We start from the raw sequence: 19,202 nt of genomic DNA, 5'->3' as shown, positions 1-19,202 counted from the left end.
CAGAGGTCCTTTGGCCATCCACATGTTGCCGTATATTCTTGTAGTTACCAAATATGTGAGCCATTTGTTTTTCTTTCTGGCCTGGGCTCCAGAAGAGACTATTGGCTTTTTTCAGACTAGGAGAACTTAGGCACGTTGCCTGAGCACGTTAAAGCTGGGCAATGTCCCTCCCATGCCTCTTCCTCTTGTCCTCACGGCCTGGTGCAATAGGAACGATTATATCCACCCCCTTCACGTGGATGGTGGTACCAGGCGGCTCTGAAGCCAGGCTTTGCACTCTCACAGCACTTTCAAAATCCTCTGTGCTTTTCGAAGCCCTCTGCACTCTTTTTGCAGCAAGGAGCACAGAAAGCCAAGGCAATGTGCCCAGGATTGTGTGGCAGAACAGAGAGTAAAACCTCCATCTCCTGGCATCAGTCTGTGTGTCTTTGGAGAAAAGGACACCAGGGAAACCTAGGGCCCCCCATCCCCTCGCTGCTCATTGACTCTTCCTGTTCACAGCTTGCAGGGTCGCAACCTGTGTCCTCAGCATGCAGAGGGGATCGTTGCCATTCTCCAGAGCTGCCCCCATCTCTCAGAAGTGGAGTAAGTGCCTCATTTCCTTCCCGTTGTGTTGCTACAGGCTGTGTGTGTGTGGGGGGGGGGGGGGGGGGGCAGGGGATGTGGTGTGGAGAAGCGGACAGTGAGAAGGGGGCCTGGCCCCAAGGAGGGATCCCAGCACTCTTTGTTAGGCTTCCTAGGATCCTGGTTGGGGATTTCTGGAGTGGTTCAGGAGGTGGGTACTGGGTAACTGTGGGGTTGCTGTGACAGCGGCAGCCTCTGGCTCTCTGGGGCTGTAACGAGAGATGCTAGTCACAGAGCGGACCCTGCTAACGAAGCAGTGCAGCACACTGGAGCCAACGCGGAGCTGTGAGAGCTCTGGAGTGTCCTGGGATCCTCTGAAGGGATGACAGATCGCTTGTGTGTTGTCCTTTTGTCTTCTAAGGCCATCCAGCTTTTCCAGGAGAAGTGAGAGGCAGAAGGTGAGGGATCTTCTCCCTGCCCGTTGCAAGGAGTGCCACCCCCGCTGGGCCTTATTTGCCTACATATGGGGCCACTTAGATTTAGCTGTAGAGCTGTCCTTCTAGTTGGTCTGTACTGGCACAGGAATATCTGTTGCAAGGCAGTTCAGTCCAGCTTGTATCTTGGATTTAGCTACACCCAAAAGTCTAGCTTTTGAGCTCACTCATTTTAGTTGGGATCTGGAGATCTTTGTTGTGCAGTGTTTTTTTTTCCTTCCAAGAGGGCAGTGACCACCCATTCAAATGCTTTTTTATTTCCTACCCCTTCCCTGGTTTTCTGAAATAAGATGTTTCTGGGCCTAAAACATGAGACATGTTGCCCTAGGGATAAAACTCTGTGTCCGAAGATGCAGAGAGAAGCAGGGGACACAGGGGGGATTGCTCTGAGAGAGAGCAGCAGTCCAGGCAAAAAAACAATTGTAAGAGAGGGAAAGCAAGCAGATTTTGAGGACTTTGTTATTTATACTGTTCAAAACAGTCCCCACTAACTGGAAAATGCCTCAGTTTATCAGGTAACAAGCTCGGAGATGAAGGCTGCAGCCGGCTGCTGAAAAGCCTCCCTTGGATATCAATTTCGAAGCAGTTGGAGTAAGTGTTGCCTTGTGCAAAACCACATTGCTCTTTTTTTTGAAGCTGGCACAGACCATGCAGAGATGCTGAGCAGGGATCGAGGTGGTGAAGGCCTCGCCCAGAGCACTGCTGCAGGAGCAGCCCTGAGCACTCTCGAGGAAGGATGAGCCCCACCCTGTGAGACTGTTCAGGCTGAAGTTGCTCACGTGCTCAGAGCATCACATGCAGAAGCTGGTCTGAATGCATCTGAAGTGCTAAAATGCCCTTTCGTTAAAACCCCTTGCTCAGAAACAGTGGCCTGTTTTCCATCATGCCACTTTTGAGATGAAGTGGGTTCAAGCATGCAGCGTATTAATGGTCACTTCCATCAGTATGGTCCTGCCTTGCACTTACAGTGTGTGTGATTTCTGTGACCAGCTATTTGTCTTTTTTCTGTTTCTTAGTCTCAGTCAAAACCACCTTTCTGTTGATGGCATTTGCAGTTTGTTGCAGTCAGTAAATACCTGCCAGAAGATAATGGAGGTAGAAGTCAGGTACGTGAGTCTTGAAGAACGTTTTTGAGGTTAACCCCAATATACAAGTCTTAGAGTTAGGTTCTAAGATTTGTGCTAAGCCACCTCAGAAGTTGGTGGGCGAAGAACATGCTCACAGATAGTTGCTAGCACTTACACATGGTGATTTGTTACATTGCTGTAAGTTAACTCCATCTAAGCCATCAACCAGAAGAATTTGAGGGAGCCCAGAGTACAGGACTGCATGTCTTTTCATGCATGCGGACAGTATTAGACTCTTTCCTGCTCTCTGCCCTGAGAAGTTTTGGAGAGAGGTTCTCTGTGGAGCATAAGAAGTGGTGATCTCTCCTGAAGTGGAGTCAAGTTCTCCTCCTATAACTTTCCTTCGGAAACACACTGGGGTTGTTTTCAGGTGCAACAGTTTTGTCTGCACCTTCTCTTTGAATGGTTCTGAGAAACTAAGTCATCTGATACTAGATAAATTGATCCACCCAAGATTTAAAACTAATGGCATGATCTTTTGCTTGCTTTGGGAATATTTTAAGTGATTGATGGCAACAAATAGTTTTGAACAGATCTCCAGCAAAATCAAGCATTCATAAAACATGAATTCACCTAAATAACCAAAATGTGATGTTGACTAACTTCTCTTCCTCCCTCAGCCTTTGGCATAAGACTGCAATCCTGAGGTTTACAGGAGAGAGAGAATCTGCTTCTCCTCATCCCAGGTAGAGTATGTTTGGACAGATGTTTTTTCCTCAGCATCCTGTTTAGGTCTCACATCCTGTTTAGGTCTCACATCCTGTTTTGAGAGCCAAAGGATAATGTCTCATCTCACAGCAATTCTTGCCTTTTGTCCTCCACTGAATCTAAAAGTAGTACTTTCTCTCTCCTGGTTTTCTTGGTCATTTTGGAAGTTCTTGACTAGCTTCTATAGTATTTGATTTTGTTTTATGGCTCTAGAGCATGTTTCACCCATAGCATCCTAAGCAAAGCAGGCTGTTTAATGACAGCTGTGCTATCCAATAACAGTCAATAGTAAAGAAAAACAACCCCCCAAACCAAATTCCCAACACATTCACAGATCCTTGCACATTTAGAAGAATCTAGTTCAGAACCCTGTGCATTCTGGATTATGGTACTCCTAACTCAAAATAAGGTTAGTGCTGTATTTTTTCCCTCAGAAAACCATGAGTCAAAACAGCTCAACCCACCTTTTTGATTCTGAAATGGTCCCCTGATGTTTGTGGGAGCCATAGGCTCATTTATTTATGCTCTTGTTCTTCTCCATGGACTGAAACCATTGTAAAATAGCAATTCCCATGATACGCCTGCATCTGACCTCTCAGCCAGGGAGGAAGAGCAGGGCTATCACAGCATGCAACCCAGTTGCTGTGCCCATGTTTGGAGGAGAATGACAGCCTGAGGCACATGACCTGTGACTACTTTAAGGTACTAGACAGCATTTCAATTCAAGGATTTTTTGAGTTGGATGTTGCATTTATTCATGAGCAACCAGATTTTTTCCACAGATGTGGAAGCTGTTCACAAAACATGTTTAGGCAAAAGCCGAATTCTCCATCAAACTGGAACTCAGATGGGAACTTTGTCTTTCTTCCCCTTCTCACCCAGTTGCCTGCACTCTCAAGTATTTGTTTAATCCCTGGGAAGCTATAATTGGCAAGACAGGCGTGTGGGCTAGAGCCATGTGAGTGAGCCCCAGGGATCTCCCAAATTGCTGAAGTGTGAGTAGTTTACTCTGAATTTGTTCTGCTTTTGTGCTCACTTACTAGGGGAGAGCCAGTGTTCTCTACTGGTGACCAAGAAGATGAAGAGGAAAACCAGACACCTATTGCTTCAAAAAAAATAAGGTAGTATGACAAATTTTCATGTATTACCAATCTCTGGATCCTACAGCTGAGGAAACCAGCATATCCAAGTGATTCCAAGTTGAATGATGAATCACAGAGGGCTAGTAAAGACCCCATCAGTCTGTTGTTTGTCATGGTTGTTCACAGTCCTGGCTTGTGGTACAGTAAGCTCTGTGGTTAGCATTTGTGGTCTCCTACAAGAGTCTGGGTTATGGTCTCTCACTCACAGAATCCACATGGTGACTGTGTGGTTAGTGAATGAGCTCCCATGTCGGAGTGGGGGGAGCTGGCAGTGAGAGAGCTCACAGTGTCGGAGGGAGGTTTGCTGCTGTCCTTTGGAAGTGCATCCTGAGTTGGACCCACATTTGGATGCACATCAGATTATGCTCCAGCTACAGCTCAGAGTGTGCCCTTTTTTAGGCTGTTTCTTAGTGGTGCTGTTTTTATGCTGCAGAGAGGAATGAAAACGTTGTACCGAAATCCTTTTGACCAGGACACTGGGGACTGGGTTCCTTGTGCCACAGGTTTCTTTTGAGATTTAGTGCATCTCTTTACTCTCCTCTTGCAGACAAGAGCCTGAAGCACAGGTTATCAGTTTTTGCAGTCAAGAAAAGCAAGGTGTTTCAAGGGAATTATTAATTTCATAACCTTTACACCATCTCCTGATCTGGCTTTCTGAAGGAGTGAGGCTTACAGCCACACCATCTCCTGATCTGGCTTTCTGAAGGAGTGAGGTTTACAGCCTTTGCAATCTTGCAGTCCTGGACCACTGATTTCTCTTTTTCTCTTAGACTGACTGACAGTCATTTTCAAGTCAGTGACCTGGAGAAGCTGTGTGCAGTCCTGAAGGAATGCAGCAGTATCTCAGAACTGGAGTGAGTCCTTCTTTACTCTTACGGTCTATATTTGCAGTTTGTTGGGATATTGTGAAAATGCCATTTGTCTTTTGTGCAGTGTTCTCCAGAGAGGGTGGCTGAGACATAGCCTTATGAAAGATGTATTTTTTACATCCTTTGCCAAGGACACATACAGTTCTAGTGCTCTGTTTGGACAAAGATGACAAGTTATAAATCCAGAAAGGGACTATCTGATCATGTATCCTGACTTAGGTATTACACAAGTCTTGCCATGTAATGTTTGCATTTGCGGGGAGCAAAGCCGTAGGGGATGAAGAATCCTATCCGAACTGGAGGTGGGAGCCTGTGCTCTGCTAGTGATCCCACACCACACACGGTGTGCAAGGGCCTTCTGCACCAAAGTGTTTGCCTCTTTTGCCTCTGCTAGGGCTACTTAGGAGGAATCATTCAGTTTGCCAGCACCAAGAGGTCAGCAGACCCAGCACTGATGGAGAGATGTCCATCACGCTAGCAACACACACACCTGCCTGGATCTGGAGGGCAGAACGTGGAGCAGCACAATCATGTAGTCTGTATAACACAGCCTTGGGGGCTGGCTATTCCCGTAAGCCTGGCAGTCTGTGAGAGGGATTTTTAGCCTTTGTTCTTCATAAGCAATCATGCCTCTTGGTCTGATGTGGGCACATAGTCCATTTTAATCCTTAGGCGCTAATATCATCCATCTGAGGGATTCCTTCTCTGGGACTAATGCCTGGCTCTTCTGTTGGGCCTGTCCAGGCTGATCGTTTCTCAGACCTGTGGCCTCCTGGTCCCTGGTAACTGCATGAAGGGGGTCAGTATATGAGGGAAGGGGGAGCCCTGAGCTAGGTTTTTTAGCTCTCTTGTATTGGTGTAACTCCAGCCCCAAGATTCCCTGTAGGTTTTAGTTCTCAGAGGAGAAGGGGAAGTGCACATGTTATTTGAACCAGTGTGCCAGTGTTCTCTTTTCAGAGGTTTTGATACTAAGAGCTGTCTGTGGTCTATTTTTCTATAAAAATTAAATGCCTCCCTTTAAATCCTAGCCTATCAAATACAGCTCTGGGAGACAAGGGCCTTTGGCAGCTGCTTCAGTTCCTCCCAAGTTTGAAAATGTTACATTCACTCAAGTAAGTAGCTCCTGTTTCTTCTTGCTTATAGATAGGTTTTTGTAGGAGTATTGGTTGTAGAAACACAGTCCAGGTTTGGGAAGAGTTGTTAAGGGTCAAGTGTAGCATCCGATACAGACATTATATTCTGTGTTTTGTCAAGGGTAGATCCACTGTGCTGTCTGGTCTTTCCCCATCTCTGGTCCAGGACAGACGGATTGCACTTGAAACTTCACTGAGATCAGTGCCTGAGAGGCTGTGCACTCAGTACTCTGAAGGAAACCAGTGGTCTTGTGTTGCCTGGTTTCTAAAACAAGCTGAGATCTTTAACAGACCACCAAATTTTTCCTCTCCTCATTCCATATGAGGTGGGAGGAGAGCAGACTTTCATCTCCCAGGACTGGGCATCTTTGGAAGATAAATGCTGGGAAACTCCAGCTTCAGCAGTGAAGTCTGAATCCTGCCTTGGTCATGGCTTATATTTTTGAGTATTTTGCCTGACACTCCCATTACAAATGCGCTGTACAAGAGGCTGGGTTAAGAGTTGTAGCATCGTTCTTCTCTGTTGAAAGAGATACTTATCGTTACTGTTTGATTATTGAACTGTTCTCAAACTAAGACTGCTCCTATGCAGTTACTGATAGTTTCCAGTTTCTCCTCACTTCAGTGCCATGAAACACACTGCTGCTGTTCATCTGGGTTTTTCCCTCCAGCATCATGCAAACCACCTGCTGTCACACTAGATACTGTGATAGAGCTAATAGACCCGAGCCTGGTCTTCATCACTGTGGGTTTTGTACTGCCATGACTGCACAGGCAGCCAAAGAGTTGTTCTTGCCTTGCATCAGTGTAAGGTAGGAAGAACTCTCAAAGTGACGGCTGTGTTTAACACACTGGAATGAGTTATGTGGGCAGAAATGCAGCTGGAAACAGGAACTGCAAGGTGATAGAGAAGCATCCTCTGAGTTTTGGACAAGGATCTCTGTTTTAATCTGGTGACTGTGTAAATTGCTGATAGTTTTGCTTCCAGCAGCTGATTTCATCTCTCCTTCCTCTAGGCTGAATGACAATCAGATCTCCCTGAACTCCGTGTTTTCCTTAGCTCATTCCTTATCTACACTGGAACACATTAAAACAATGAACCTCAGGTATGGCCGGGAGTACTTTTCCTATGTTTCTATGCTATTTAAGACCAAAGTACCTGGTTTTCAGAGAATGATACAGGAATGATACAGTTTGTCTTCAAACTCTGTGATAATTATGTTCTCTTCTGGTTACAGCTTAGGACATATGCAGGTGGTTCATACAACCTTTTGGGAAAGAATCAGCAGGTAAAATCATACCCATTGAACTGTCTAAGCCTAACTGTCTAAGCTCCTCATCACCAGATCTTATGTAGATGGTGATGTGTGAGTCCCTGAGGTGTCCCAGTTAAAGAACCATTTGGCTCTCAGCTCCAGTCGGGGTGGTGGAAGCAGGGAGTAGCAGGGTGATGCATTTGGGGGTGACTGACAGCAGTTTAAGGGTATGGAGCAGACTGTAGTGTCCTGGTGCTGACTGGGGCCATAGTCATGGATGTGGAGCTCTCTGGACTCTGGGAGAGAGGCAGTAAGACCCTTTCTGTTCTGGGGACAATGGGAGCCTAATTCTGGCGGATGGAGAAGGGAGGTGGACTGGAGCATGAGGCCACTGCCATTACCTCCCCAAGCTGCGGGATGGGGAGTCTGCTACATGAGGGCAATAACATCAGCACAGCTGATGGGGGTAAAACCATTCTTTCCCCAGGGCCAGCAGTACCAGTAGATCCAGCAGAAGTTTCCTGGCACATCCCAAGCCTGTAGCAAATGGCCAGTGCTTTCGGTATGGCAACCTCAGCTTCCTTTTGTCACCTAGGAGTGTGAGGAGAAATGGCTATGGGATCTGTATCTTTAGCATAACGTGTGGGACTCAACGTGTCTCTCCAGTTCTGTCTCCTCAAAGAGCTGCTCTGTGTCCTGTCTATCTTCAGAGGCAGATTCAGCTCTCTCGGAAAGCAGATGTTTCTTTCCTCTGTGCGTAACCCATCATGACTGATGGAGCAGGCACAGAAATGGGAGGGGGAGGTGACACATATTCCACATGGAGACACTTCTGGAAAAGGTCTACCTTTAATATCTACCCTTTCCATTCCCCCCCTTGCTGAAATTGGTCAGGGAGGCCAATCCCCAAAATAACACTTGGTTACAAGGAAGAAGGTCTTCCAGGCCAGCTGCTATCATTCCTGTCCTTGCTGTTTGGGCTGTGTGGCCACTGGAGAGACAGTCATATTCCAAAGGTAGTTGGGTGAATAATACACCCTCCTGGGACAGACTTGGGACTTCCACTGCTACGACTGTATATGTTAAAATAAAAAGTGCACCTTCTGCTTGGCCAAGCTCTTAGACGTTGTCTTGCTTTCCTGTGGGGGAGGCTGCTGCCTGTAATTAATGAGATACAGACCTGGCTGGCTGCTGCGCTCATCCCATGCAGACCTGCCAGGTTTGTCACCCTGGGAGGTTTTTCCGATTTCCTTTTTGGAGAAGGATAGAAGAGACACCATTCTCAGCCTTGCTCAAGGAAAGCTGAGATGGTACTGAGCAGAGGAGGATGCTGTCCAGTCTCTAGAGGTGATTTAAGTACTGGTGATGTGGCTCCAGGGAGGCAACACCCAAGTAATGCAGTATTTTGGGGTGGGGGTGGGAGGGAGTGTTGCCATACCACGGTCGTGGGAAATGTTCGGCTCCTGAGTGCTTCGTTTGCTCCAGTCTCAGGGACTGCGCAATGGGTCCTGAGGATGTGACCATGCTGTGCCAGATCCTGGCTGAATCTACCCAGCTGACAGAAATTGAGTAAGTGCTATGCACTCAGCAACCGCGTTTGTCTGTCTGTCTGTCAGTCTTCCCAGCCCACAGAGGCAGAGACAGTAGCCAGGTCAGCAGCAGAAGGGAATCAGCATCACTCGGCTGTCCTCAGCTGACCTAGAGCTGCGAGCAGGCAGAGGAAGCCCGGCTGTGTGTACCAGTGTGCAAGGGATGGGCAAGTGAGATCTGTTTTCCCCAGGTAGAGTCCAGGGCAGGACAGGGAAATGTCCCTCCCAGCAGGGCTGCTTTCTCAGACCGCTGGCTGGAAGACAGCATTCAGAGCAGGCTCTGTGCAGCTTATGGGACCTCTGAGTCAGCCCACCACAGCCTCCTAGAAGCACCCCAAGACTTCACCCAGAGGTTTAGATAAGTCCACACCTTGCACTCTCCTCTGTTTCAGACAGATTTTGGCCTTTTATAAGTCTATCCTGTCTGTGTATAAACACCCCAGAAAATGTGTTCTCCTAGTCTTCCTCAATCATATGGCGAAGCACAGCTACCACCAGCTAGTCCTTGAGATCCTGGCTTGCAATGTAGCCAGAGTGAGAGCACCTTGCCCTGTAAGCCACGAACCAAACTCCTGAAGAGCTGGTCACCCTGCAGACAGGAGCCTGGTGCCAAGAAAATTAAAAGAATATTGCTTGAACAAAAATTGAATAATAACAAATAGCATGATACCAGTATTGCATGCAGGAAATACATCAGTAGCGTAATTTTATAAACTTACACTAACAGAAAAGTAAAACTTAAAACTGGAATTTTGATTGGTTATTAGAAACACTTACACTCTTTAGTCGTAAGGACTAAATCTGGCTCAACTTTCAGCGCATTTCTGGACGTGCCCTTGTTTCAGCATTTGCTCATGTCCAAACAGATTTTGTAGAAATACTTACAGATTGTCTTAGCATCTCTTGGAACTTGTTTTCTTCCATGTTTTGCAGGTTGTCTGGAAATTCATTGAGTGACCAGTGCATTGCGAGATTACTGACCTTCCTGCCCCATCTCTGTCATCTGACACTACTGAGGTAATGTCTGGCGTCCCTGCTTTGATTGTTGCCATGAAACATTGGTCTGGAAAGTGCTAATATCACATCGTGTCTTATGAGCAATAATCAGTCACTGTAGATTAACAAGCAAGGCAAAGAAAACTCTGGCTCCCTCAGACTCTTTCACACCTGTACCTGTCTTGTTTCTAGAACCAAAGCAGCGCTGGGCCTTTTTTCTTTAATGACACATAGAGGGCAGAAAAAGGACAGGAGGTGAAATGCCCACCCCAGGCCCAGCCTCCCTGCTAACCCTCACTCAGGTCCCATGGAACGTCACTTCCAGAATCCGTAACAGATGTAGGACTTGTTGGTGAAGATGCAGTAACAACACACGCACAGAGCACCTGTGTGTGGCCAGCATCCCATGGCTCTGCCCCCACAGGGATCTGGCATCCTGCCCTGCTCAACGCCAAGTGTTTCCTAGCAGCACGTCAGCTATTTAAGCTTGGAATTAGGCGTCTACCCAGAGGTGCAGTCAGGGCTGGGGCAGCCCCACCACTGGGGCAAAAAGCACAGAAGAAGCTTGGTCATCTCCTGCAGGGGATTATAGCGTGGAGGTGCTGCCATCTTGGGAGACTGAATTCAGTCACTTGGGAGGTTCTTTTCAATGTGATGTCCCTCCCATCCAATTGCCTGCCCTTCACCACCCCAAGAGGAGGTGTTCAGGGTAAACCCTTGGTCTGTGTTCTTTTGTTAGTCCAAGGAGATGAAGTGCTTGCAGAGGGTGATCTAGCACAACTGAGCCAAGGTTTCAGCTGAGATCCGAAACTCTCCCTGGGGATGTCTTGCCCTCTTTGTTGATACAGAGGGAACCCCATGCTCCAAACTTCAGATCCTCACTCAGTGATCTTGAATTAAGTGGGATGGATCCAGGCTTTTGCATCACAGAGTAAGCAATGGGAGAATCAGACCCTATGTATAGGAACCATTCTTCCTGGGAGCTGATTTCATTCTTTTTTCTTTCCGCTTCTTTCCAGTATTAGGAACAATAACTTTTCTCCATGTTGCACTGTCTTACTGGTCAACTCCATCAATCTCTGCAAGAGGATCAGAAAGGTAGAAGTGAGGTAAGACACTCAGGCTGTTTGTAGCCCGGCAGCTCAGCTCTGAAGGAAATACAAAGCTTGTCTTCTTTGAAGAACGTGGCTGAAGGACTGTCTGTGTTTGCTGCAGGTCAAGTGAGAATGCTTTTTTGCATTTTGGAAAAAGCATGGAAAGCAAAGAGACATCCTGCAGGTACTGGCATGCAACACTTAATTATAAATTCATTTATTTTGACTAGGTTTGAAATACTAGTGCAAGTAGACAAACCTCCTGGTTGTATGAAGATGTGTGGGCTGGTAATCAAAGAGTTAGGGCTAGTAACCAAGGTTCTAGGGCTCAATTCAGCTGCCTAAATGCAAATCTTAGTACCATTTAAGATGCTGTGGGATAGCAAAGGCCCATACCTTGAGTGGCAGTTCGAGGTCATCATGAATGGCATCAGTTCCCACTGCACAGGCAAATGAATTGAGCTCTATCTGTCACATTTTCCTCATGTTCCTCAAGTTCTGGGTGATCAACTCCAGGTGAGCATCTGTGTGATGTGTATGTGTCATGCATCTGCAGCCTCTGTGAGAGTGACGGTTGCTTGCTGTCCCTGTAAAGAAGGCTGTAACATGTCTCCAGTTAGTCACCCAGGCAATAAAAGGTCCATTTCTGACCTGTAACATTGGGTTGATCATTACTAACTTCATGGAGGTGGTGTGAGAAACATCTAACACTGGCAAAGCTAAGGACATTCATCTCATCAGAGGGATCAGGTGTTCAGCTTTAAAGACCCAAATGTTGCACAAAGACTGGTATAAAAAAGCAGCTGCTGATGAGTGGCTCTCAGTGCTCATGCTGAGCATGGTTGCTGTGCATACTTTAGCGCTCTTGTTGTCTTTTACACAGACTGATTGACTGCGCCATCAGTCAAGGGCAGATAGATGAGCTCTGCAGAGTCCTGGAGCAGCATGGGTGGCTGGCAGAAGTAGAGTAAGTGGGGCTTGTGTTGTTCCCGTGACCTTGAACAGGAGTCACTGAGGGAGAGCTGAGTCGGTGTGGTTCAGCATTGCCCTGGGTTTCTCAGCCTGTCTGTGTGTGCCGGTGTGCTATCTCAAAATATTTGGAAACAAAAGATAATTAGTAATCACACAGCTCCTCTACGTGTATTTTGAGAGGACTTGAGCTTGTATGGGACAGCATCCTTCGGAATTTCACTCAGTGGCTGTTTTGATGTATTTCATGCTGTGGCTTCATCTGAGAGTTACCTCTCTGGAGCTCATGTTTGTACGGCGGCAGCTTGTATTAGAACTGTAATGGCTGAGCTGGCATTTAAGCCCAGGAAGTTTATCTTTTTCCTTGGAAGCTTCTTACAGGAGCTTAAAAGGCTGAGTTTCAGTTTGTCACCTTGTTCTTCTGCCTTTCAGTCTTTCCAGGAATCAGCTGGGAGATGAAGGCCTGAGGTGCCTCTTGGACCACTTGCATCAGGGACCCATTACCTGTTCTCTCAAGTAAGAAAATGCACTGTGAATCTGAGTGTTCAGGGAATTTCTTGAGCCCTTTCACTTCAAGAGCAGGATGCCCCAGGGGAGCAGCAGGTGCCTAGCAGAAAGCTCTGTGTGGGATCCCCCATGGAGCCAGTTGCCATACCTCTCATCCAATTCTGCTGGAGAAGACAAGGTCTGAGTCAGCTGTGGATGTGACTCAGGGTCTGATCCAAATCCTGCTGAACTCAGTCAGTCTTTCTCTTGGCATCAGTGGGAGTTAACACAGTCCTGAGTGGAGTAGCATGACAGAAGTTGACCCTGTCCCTTGTGTTTTCAGTTCATCACCTCTCTGCAAGCATTATCCTTTTTGAATAACTCAGGGCACAGAGACCTTGTGAGCTTAGACGTGCCCTGCTCTGGCCCCTCTTCGTCCCTCTGTGATGGGGAAAGAGTCTATGCAGGCTGCAGGCTGCCTCTGTAGTGCCAGTCAGGCAAGTTGGAAGTTGGCTTTGTCACCAAGCTTTTGGTGCTGTGTCTTGGAGGGGTTTGGTGCGTTTAGCTCTGGCAGGAGAGGACCTGCACCCCACCAACTGCTCTGCCTTCAGTGCCAACTTGAATTTAGCTTCTGTGGTTAAGGAGCTTGGAGACAACTCCTTTAACACCTGAAGAACTTTCCTGTTCTCTTCTTTGTAGTCTCAGCCATAACAGGATTTCTCAGGATGGAGTTCTGGATCTCATAAATGCCTTTTCCACATCTGGAAATATCACTGAAGTTCAAGTCAGGTGTGTGTCTTGTCACTGCTTCCTGACTCTTCTCTGTGTATTTTCCTCTTAGTTATCCTATGGTTTATGATCTTCAGGTAAGAACAACAAGGGCCACATTGTCAACTAATTTCATGTTTATTGGTGCGTGCAAAGCTTTTGTTTATGTCCATTTCTACTGGCCAAGCATAGCTGCGTTGGGTAGTGACATCATTGCTGTGCTGTGTTGCTTTGTGCCTTTTGATGTACCCTTAAATTCTGTCCACTGGGGAAATAGTCCCTTTCCCTCTATATCCTGCACTCACATGTCTTCTCTGTGCAGTTTGTGCTCCAAAGCAACTTTAATCATCAAGCTGACAAGCAGAGATGACCCGAGAAAGATTTTGAGGTAACAGCACAGATTTTTTTGTGATTTCTTTGACAAAGGTGGTATCTTTAGGGAGAAGGCAGACAAAACCTCTTTTCACCTCCTAGCTCCTGGCACAGTCATATTTTGCAGTAATAGAGGGAACATTTGCGTTGATTCACGGTATGGGAAGAACTTTTTCACGTCACTAAGAATCCCCTATCTCACAGCTTCCCTGCTGACTGTTCTTCACCTCCACAGTCCGCTGAAGGTTTCGCACTGCCTTGTCTGCCTTCATAGATCTTATTCAATCATTGTCACCTTGGTTATATCTGAACTGTTTATATCTGAATGCTTCTGGCTTTATATGGCGGTGAGACTCAGCCATATCTTGCCCCACTCCACTCCATGCTCTAGTTTCCCTGGTGAGGAAAACAAGATGTTTGCATCAAAAAAGACCTGGGGTGTGCTCTGGGCAGGTCCCTTCTCTGGATGATCAGATGACCAGGACCTTAGAGTGTAACATGGTGGGTACCTGCTTGGTGTCACCATGGTTCCTGTGGGGTCAGTCACAGGTGCTATGAAAAGCTGTAGCATTGCCATGGGAAACCCGTTATGGAGAACCTGCATGAGAACATCTCAACAGATGCTTTTAAAGCATTGCCAGAATGTCCTTTGGAAGCCCTGCAAAGCATTTAAGGTTTTGGTACCATCCTTCTTTTTCCATGAGAAAAGGCTGTGATGCTGGGTCAGAAAGCCTAACTGTTCATCAGAAACTAAGACCACTTTCTTTTGCTTCCTTTCAGACTCACAGAGTGCAACTTTCAGCCAGAGCACTTGGAAAAGCTGTGCTCAGTCCTGGAAAAGTGCTCCAGTCTGACAGAATATGTGTGAGTTAATGACTGATAAAAAGCCTGTTTGCACCTATTTGGCTTCGCCTGTTTGCAAGCCTTTCTTTACAATGACCCTTGGTTCTAGATCCTCAAAGAACAATGTGTCAGTCCAAACAGCAGAGACTCTTTTGCATTGCCTGAAGAAAAATCTGGGTCCCCTGAAAATCAGGTACAGTGTCACTGTGATGTTCTAGATATCTATCTGGGGCTGGCCTGATAATTTAAGATCTCCTTTCATCAAAAGCATCAGTGAGCTGTGGTTCTTCCAAAGATAGGTAGCATTGGTCTGAGAAATTCTCATGGGTGACTCTAAGGTGTTGGTATTTCAGCTTTATCTCCTTGATTCATTACTGAGCTAATCCCCCTGGCATCTCAGAGCACTCTGCTGCTTCATATAAAGCTGTGGCTGTAGTCCGTGCTGTCTTTCTAGACCTTTACCTGCCTTTATAAAGAAGGATGTTAATTCTGTGTGAGCACATTCCTACTGTGGCCTCAACTAGGCCTCACCAGAGTCTCGCACAGTTCACACAGGTAACAAATTCTTCACTTTTCCCGAAGTGTGTTGTGTAAGAGTGCAAAGGTCACATTCCTTCCCCTTGCTTTAAGTGGCAGAGAGACAGGACAGAAGGTGAAGTTTGCATCCACCTCTGCAGGGAAACTAGGCTGCTTCTCATCTTTTTATTCCCAGTTTGTGTCCTGTTTCCTATGTATACATAACTGTGCTCTGATGAGCATAGCAGCCTTTCTGTGTATATTGGAGTGCTGAGCACTCAACTGATAGAGGCAGAGGTGGATCCGTGCATGAGAATAAAGCAGAGCTGCCTGTATTCTGCTTTACAGCATAGAAGAACCATGGGTATGTAAAGAAAGCGTCACGAGTCTTCTTGAGCTGGCTGTCCAGGCCTGTGGGAACATTACTGAGATCACGTAAGTAGTGCCTCGCGTTCTGATATCTTTTATATCTTTTCTTTTAGCCTGTCTTTTTTAAGGAAACAGGATTGAAGCTAGTGCTCTTACTTGCTCTGTTGTTCTCTTTTCTCTGTCTCCAGTGCGTTTGTAAGCCACTAGCCAACTTGAACTGAGTTTGATCCAGATATCTGATAGTTAGCAGTTCTTAGAAGGTTTGTGGTCAGATAGTGGAAGGGAGCCCTTGTTCCTGGTCTCGCTTGGGAGAAAGGTGCCAGCTATTTAGCCTGTATTAGGCATGGAGAATTCATACAGGAGAGCAATGTCCTCCCAATCTCAGAAAAAGCTTCTGACTGTGCTTGTGTCATACTGAACACCAGAGAACGCATCACAAGGCCATAGGAAGCAGACTTTGTGAGTCTGGCTGCCCCGGGACTGGCTCATTTAGAATTAGAGGCTGTTTTTGGAACTACGTTAAACATTGCAAACCTCTTCAGAAAGAGGTGATTAGCATTCATGCAACAGCATAGTCCTGTCCCATCCAGTCCTCCTGATTATTCTTCTGGAAAATAGCATTTTCTCCCCCCAGGAATACACAAGCTTGTGATGTTCTCTCATCTCTGCCTTCCAGGATATGTAAAGATAAAACCCTCTTCCAATTATGCATGGGGTTCCCACCCTGCCTGGAGAAGGTGGAGTCAGTCGTTAGCAGGTGAGAAAGTTGCTGTTTGTCATTACTCACTGCTTGTTCTGCAACTCGCCATGGGATCAAAAAAATCTTAGTAGAGTCTGGAGCTCTGGGCTCCATGTGCTCAGTTCCAGAGCACCTCTGTGCCACACATGCTGAGGGATTATTCACATGCATGTGTCTTGCAGGTCAACCTCCTTCAGGCCCATATTAGACCTGCACAAGGTAAAAAATATGCCTACCCTGCTGTCAGGACTGTGGTCACTCAGGCTTTTGGAGACTCTTAAGACATTCTGGCTTCTGCATGAACATCTAGGGAGGGAATAGCGTTACTGTTTTTTCCCTTCATGTAGCTGCCAAAGAAGGCAGCTGTGTCCTTGTGCAGCTAAGAAAGGGCTGTGTTTCCCTAGGGTGGATTGTGGGGCAGACAGCACATAGCAGGAGAGCCCAGAGAGGGCCCTTGCAAGCTCTGATCTATTCCTAAGCCTTGCTCTAAAGGATGCTGCAGTGGGAAGGCTGTGTGCAGCTGCAAAGACTGCTGGTCATCACTGGCAGTGGTGTGTGTTTGCATCTCACAGATTGAATCTGAACGAGCTGGAAGTCAAGCGTGCTTGTTTCTATCAAAGGGTTCATGAAAAATGTGCCCAGCTTCAGGAATTGAGGTGAGTTGCCAGGCATCGCAGGCTTTTTTGGGGGGAAGGAAGTAGCTTGTCCTTTTGTGTGAAGCGGGGCAGGGGAGATGGCAGTGCGAGGTCCCAGTCCCTGCCATCTGGACTCTCCTTCTGTCTTACTTAGAGTGGATAGAAAATAGAAGTGGCCTGTACACTCAGAGGCTTTCTGGGTCATCCTTTGAGTGTGTCTAAATTGCTCCTCTGGCCAGATAACCTGTGCTCTCTTACCATGACTAGGAGCTTCCATGGGACCTTCTCAGGTGTTCTGGGACCTTCTTGAGTGTCCCAGCACCTGAGTGCTTTAGCTGTGGGCTGGTACAGACCTTTTGTTGTCAGTGGGTATAGCCCAGACCTGTTGTTCTGTTCTTGCAGGTGGTCTCATGTTGAGCTCCATGGTGACGAAGCAGAAATGCTAGTCAGTATTCTGCTGCCTCTTCCAGAGTTGAAGAAATTTGGGTATGTCCTCATGCATGATTGTTTCTGCTGCTGAATGTGCACAGCTGTGGTCTCTCCACTGTGTTTTACAGTTTGCTAAACCGTTTACCTCACCCTGATCCTCTCTGAAACGCTCTTTGTCTGGAAGGAAGGGGGCCATGAGCTCTGTCATGTGTGCTGAGCCCTTCTAGGTTATGAACTTTGCAGCTCTCTGCAATTGGTGCTATAAGTGGTTACTGAGGTACCATGTGCATGTCTTGAGGTTTTGGTTAGATCCTGATTCTCCTCTTCCCCTTTTTTGAAGTGAAAGGAATTTAAGATTGAGACCTTGACTCTTGTTTACACAGTAGATAATTTTATACTTCCCTACCAAGTAAAAGAGCTTTTTCTGCTATGAATAGCATTCAGTTGTCTTCCCAACCCTCTTCGCCTGCCTGTAAATGAGAGGCAGGCTTATAAGGGGTATCTTTGCCCAGTGAAATGCTGTGGGCCATGTTCTCTGCTGGGGCTGGTTGACTCAGGCAGAGACTGTGTTATTTGGTACATGTGTGCATCCTCCGTTTCCAAGATCTCTCTGAACTACCCAGTCCTTGTAGTCCTGTGCATGGGGGGCATAGAAGTCTCTCGAAACCTCCTGGACCCCGATTTCTCTGCTAGATGGAGGTTGGAACAGGGGCACCTTGCCCATTAGTGAGGAAGTAAACTCTCCTCTGCCTCAGTGGGCTGAGATCTGACCTTCTTGTTTGATCCTTGCTGTTTTGCAGGCTGACCTCTAGCAGTATTATGCCGACTGGAATTGATTACTTGATCACTGGCTTGCAGAAGTGCCAGGCTATTGAAGAGCTTAAGTAAGTGTGTTGTCACCAGGCTGTCCAGAGTCTGCCAGGTCTTTCTAGATGCTTTAGTTAAACCGCACCCTCTTTTCTGCCCCTCGTGTGTGCAGATGGACAGATAGATGTGTTTCCTAATGGCTGGTGGACTTCAGATACGGAAGAAGCAACACGTGCTTTTTATTTGCAATGACGGATGGGTGGGAGGGACTGAGATCAATGGTCTGTGGCAGGGAATGTCCAATGGGGGAACCAAATGCTTTGGTAGCTGGTATTTGTGTGGATCATGTCTGAGCCGGGAGGCAGCGATTCCAATGCAGTAATTCCAGAGCCAACATTTTAGTCCCAGAGGGTGGTCTGGTGGCCTGCACTATGAGGTGGCTTTTCCAGGAACCTTCATATACTTTCTGAAGTCCAACTGGACTGTGTATTTCACTGACTTGAGGGCTTTGCCATCTGTATTGCGGTCACAGTGGCATCCTGCTGCATGAGGGACTGGGCAGCCTGAGGCCAACAGCAGCTCTTGCTCCAGAGATTTGGGATTCTTGGCGCTTTATCAGGATCCAAAAGCATCCAGTAGAAGCGCTTTAGAGAGCAAAGCTGAAAATTATTCACAGGGATTAAAATACACTCCCACTTCTCTTCTGCCCTTGTTCTGCTCTGATAGCTCACACGACTGCACTTGCACCTTGCCCTGACCCATGAGTAGTTAGTTGTTCCTGCGTTGCTTTGTCTTTTAGCCTAGGCCACATGAGACTCAGCGATGCTACCATTCCTAAGCTTGTGCTGGGACTCTGTGAAATGCCGTCTCTGAAAAGGCTTCTGTAAGTATGTAACTGCAGGTCACCTATAGCCTTGTAATTTTGAAGAACACTAGCTTAATGCCGTTTTTTCCGGGGCTCTCATTTCCAGCTTGAACCATAACAGTATTGGTGATGATGGCTGCTCCAGGCTCGCAGATGCCTTGAGGAAAATGCACTACTTGGAGGAAATAAAGTAAGTGCCTCATTTCTTCTGGACTCCTGTCAGCAGAGATTTAAGAACTAGTGCTGATGTTTGGGGAGATCCAGGTGTGCTTATGCTCAGTGCTGTTAAAAAAGCAGGGAGGCTGCAAAATGCTCTTCTATGAGGTACCTTGGGTTAGAGAAAATCAGAGCTTGATGTTCAGAAGGGGAGAGTTTGGTGTAATCCCACTTTGCTGCAGTCACATGTGTTAAATGAAGCCTCCAGATTTAAAT

The 19,202-nt window shown here is 46.9% G+C and overlaps 1 protein-coding gene across 6 annotated transcripts in view; it reads left to right on the top strand.

Annotated features, from left to right (window-relative positions):
• NLRC5 (NLR family CARD domain containing 5) overlaps positions 1-19,202 on the top strand; it is a 56,989-nt gene that overhangs the window by 25,276 nt on the left and 12,511 nt on the right. For 3 of the 6 annotated variants that reach the window (XM_064519354.1, XM_026104098.2, XM_064519357.1), the window contains exons 13-39: positions 502-585; positions 1,566-1,649; positions 2,075-2,164; positions 2,806-2,871; positions 3,937-4,014; positions 4,806-4,889; positions 5,933-6,016; positions 7,054-7,143; positions 7,276-7,326; positions 7,781-7,855; positions 8,779-8,862; positions 9,816-9,899; positions 10,898-10,987; positions 11,094-11,156; positions 11,856-11,939; positions 12,374-12,457; positions 13,127-13,216; positions 13,518-13,583; positions 14,348-14,431; positions 14,520-14,603; positions 15,275-15,361; positions 15,972-16,052; positions 16,607-16,690; positions 17,072-17,155; positions 17,899-17,982; positions 18,705-18,788; positions 18,877-18,960. In XM_064519354.1, coding sequence (XP_064375424.1) covers positions 502-585; positions 1,566-1,649; positions 2,075-2,164; positions 2,806-2,871; positions 3,937-4,014; positions 4,806-4,889; positions 5,933-6,016; positions 7,054-7,143; positions 7,276-7,326; positions 7,781-7,855; positions 8,779-8,862; positions 9,816-9,899; positions 10,898-10,987; positions 11,094-11,156; positions 11,856-11,939; positions 12,374-12,457; positions 13,127-13,216; positions 13,518-13,583; positions 14,348-14,431; positions 14,520-14,603; positions 15,275-15,361; positions 15,972-16,052; positions 16,607-16,690; positions 17,072-17,155; positions 17,899-17,982; positions 18,705-18,788; positions 18,877-18,960 — 2,187 coding nt within the window. Of the gene's footprint in view, positions 1-501; positions 586-1,565; positions 1,650-2,074; positions 2,165-2,805; positions 2,872-3,936; positions 4,015-4,805; positions 4,890-5,932; positions 6,017-7,053; positions 7,144-7,275; positions 7,327-7,780; positions 7,856-8,778; positions 8,863-9,815; positions 9,900-10,897; positions 10,988-11,093; positions 11,157-11,855; positions 11,940-12,373; positions 12,458-13,126; positions 13,217-13,517; positions 13,584-14,347; positions 14,432-14,519; positions 14,604-15,274; positions 15,362-15,971; positions 16,053-16,216; positions 16,558-16,606; positions 16,691-17,071; positions 17,156-17,898; positions 17,983-18,704; positions 18,789-18,876; positions 18,961-19,202 lie in introns of those variants that run through there. The other 3 variants (XM_064519355.1, XM_064519356.1, XM_064519358.1) reach the window with 3 other exon arrangements.

The sequence above is a fragment of the Dromaius novaehollandiae genome, chromosome 13 (assembly GCF_036370855.1).
Source record: "Dromaius novaehollandiae isolate bDroNov1 chromosome 13, bDroNov1.hap1, whole genome shotgun sequence".
In the NCBI taxonomy this organism is placed as follows: domain Eukaryota; kingdom Metazoa; phylum Chordata; class Aves; order Casuariiformes; family Dromaiidae; genus Dromaius; species Dromaius novaehollandiae.
The sequence above is the reverse complement of the archived record's forward strand: the minus strand, read 5'-3'. Positions and strand labels throughout refer to the sequence as shown.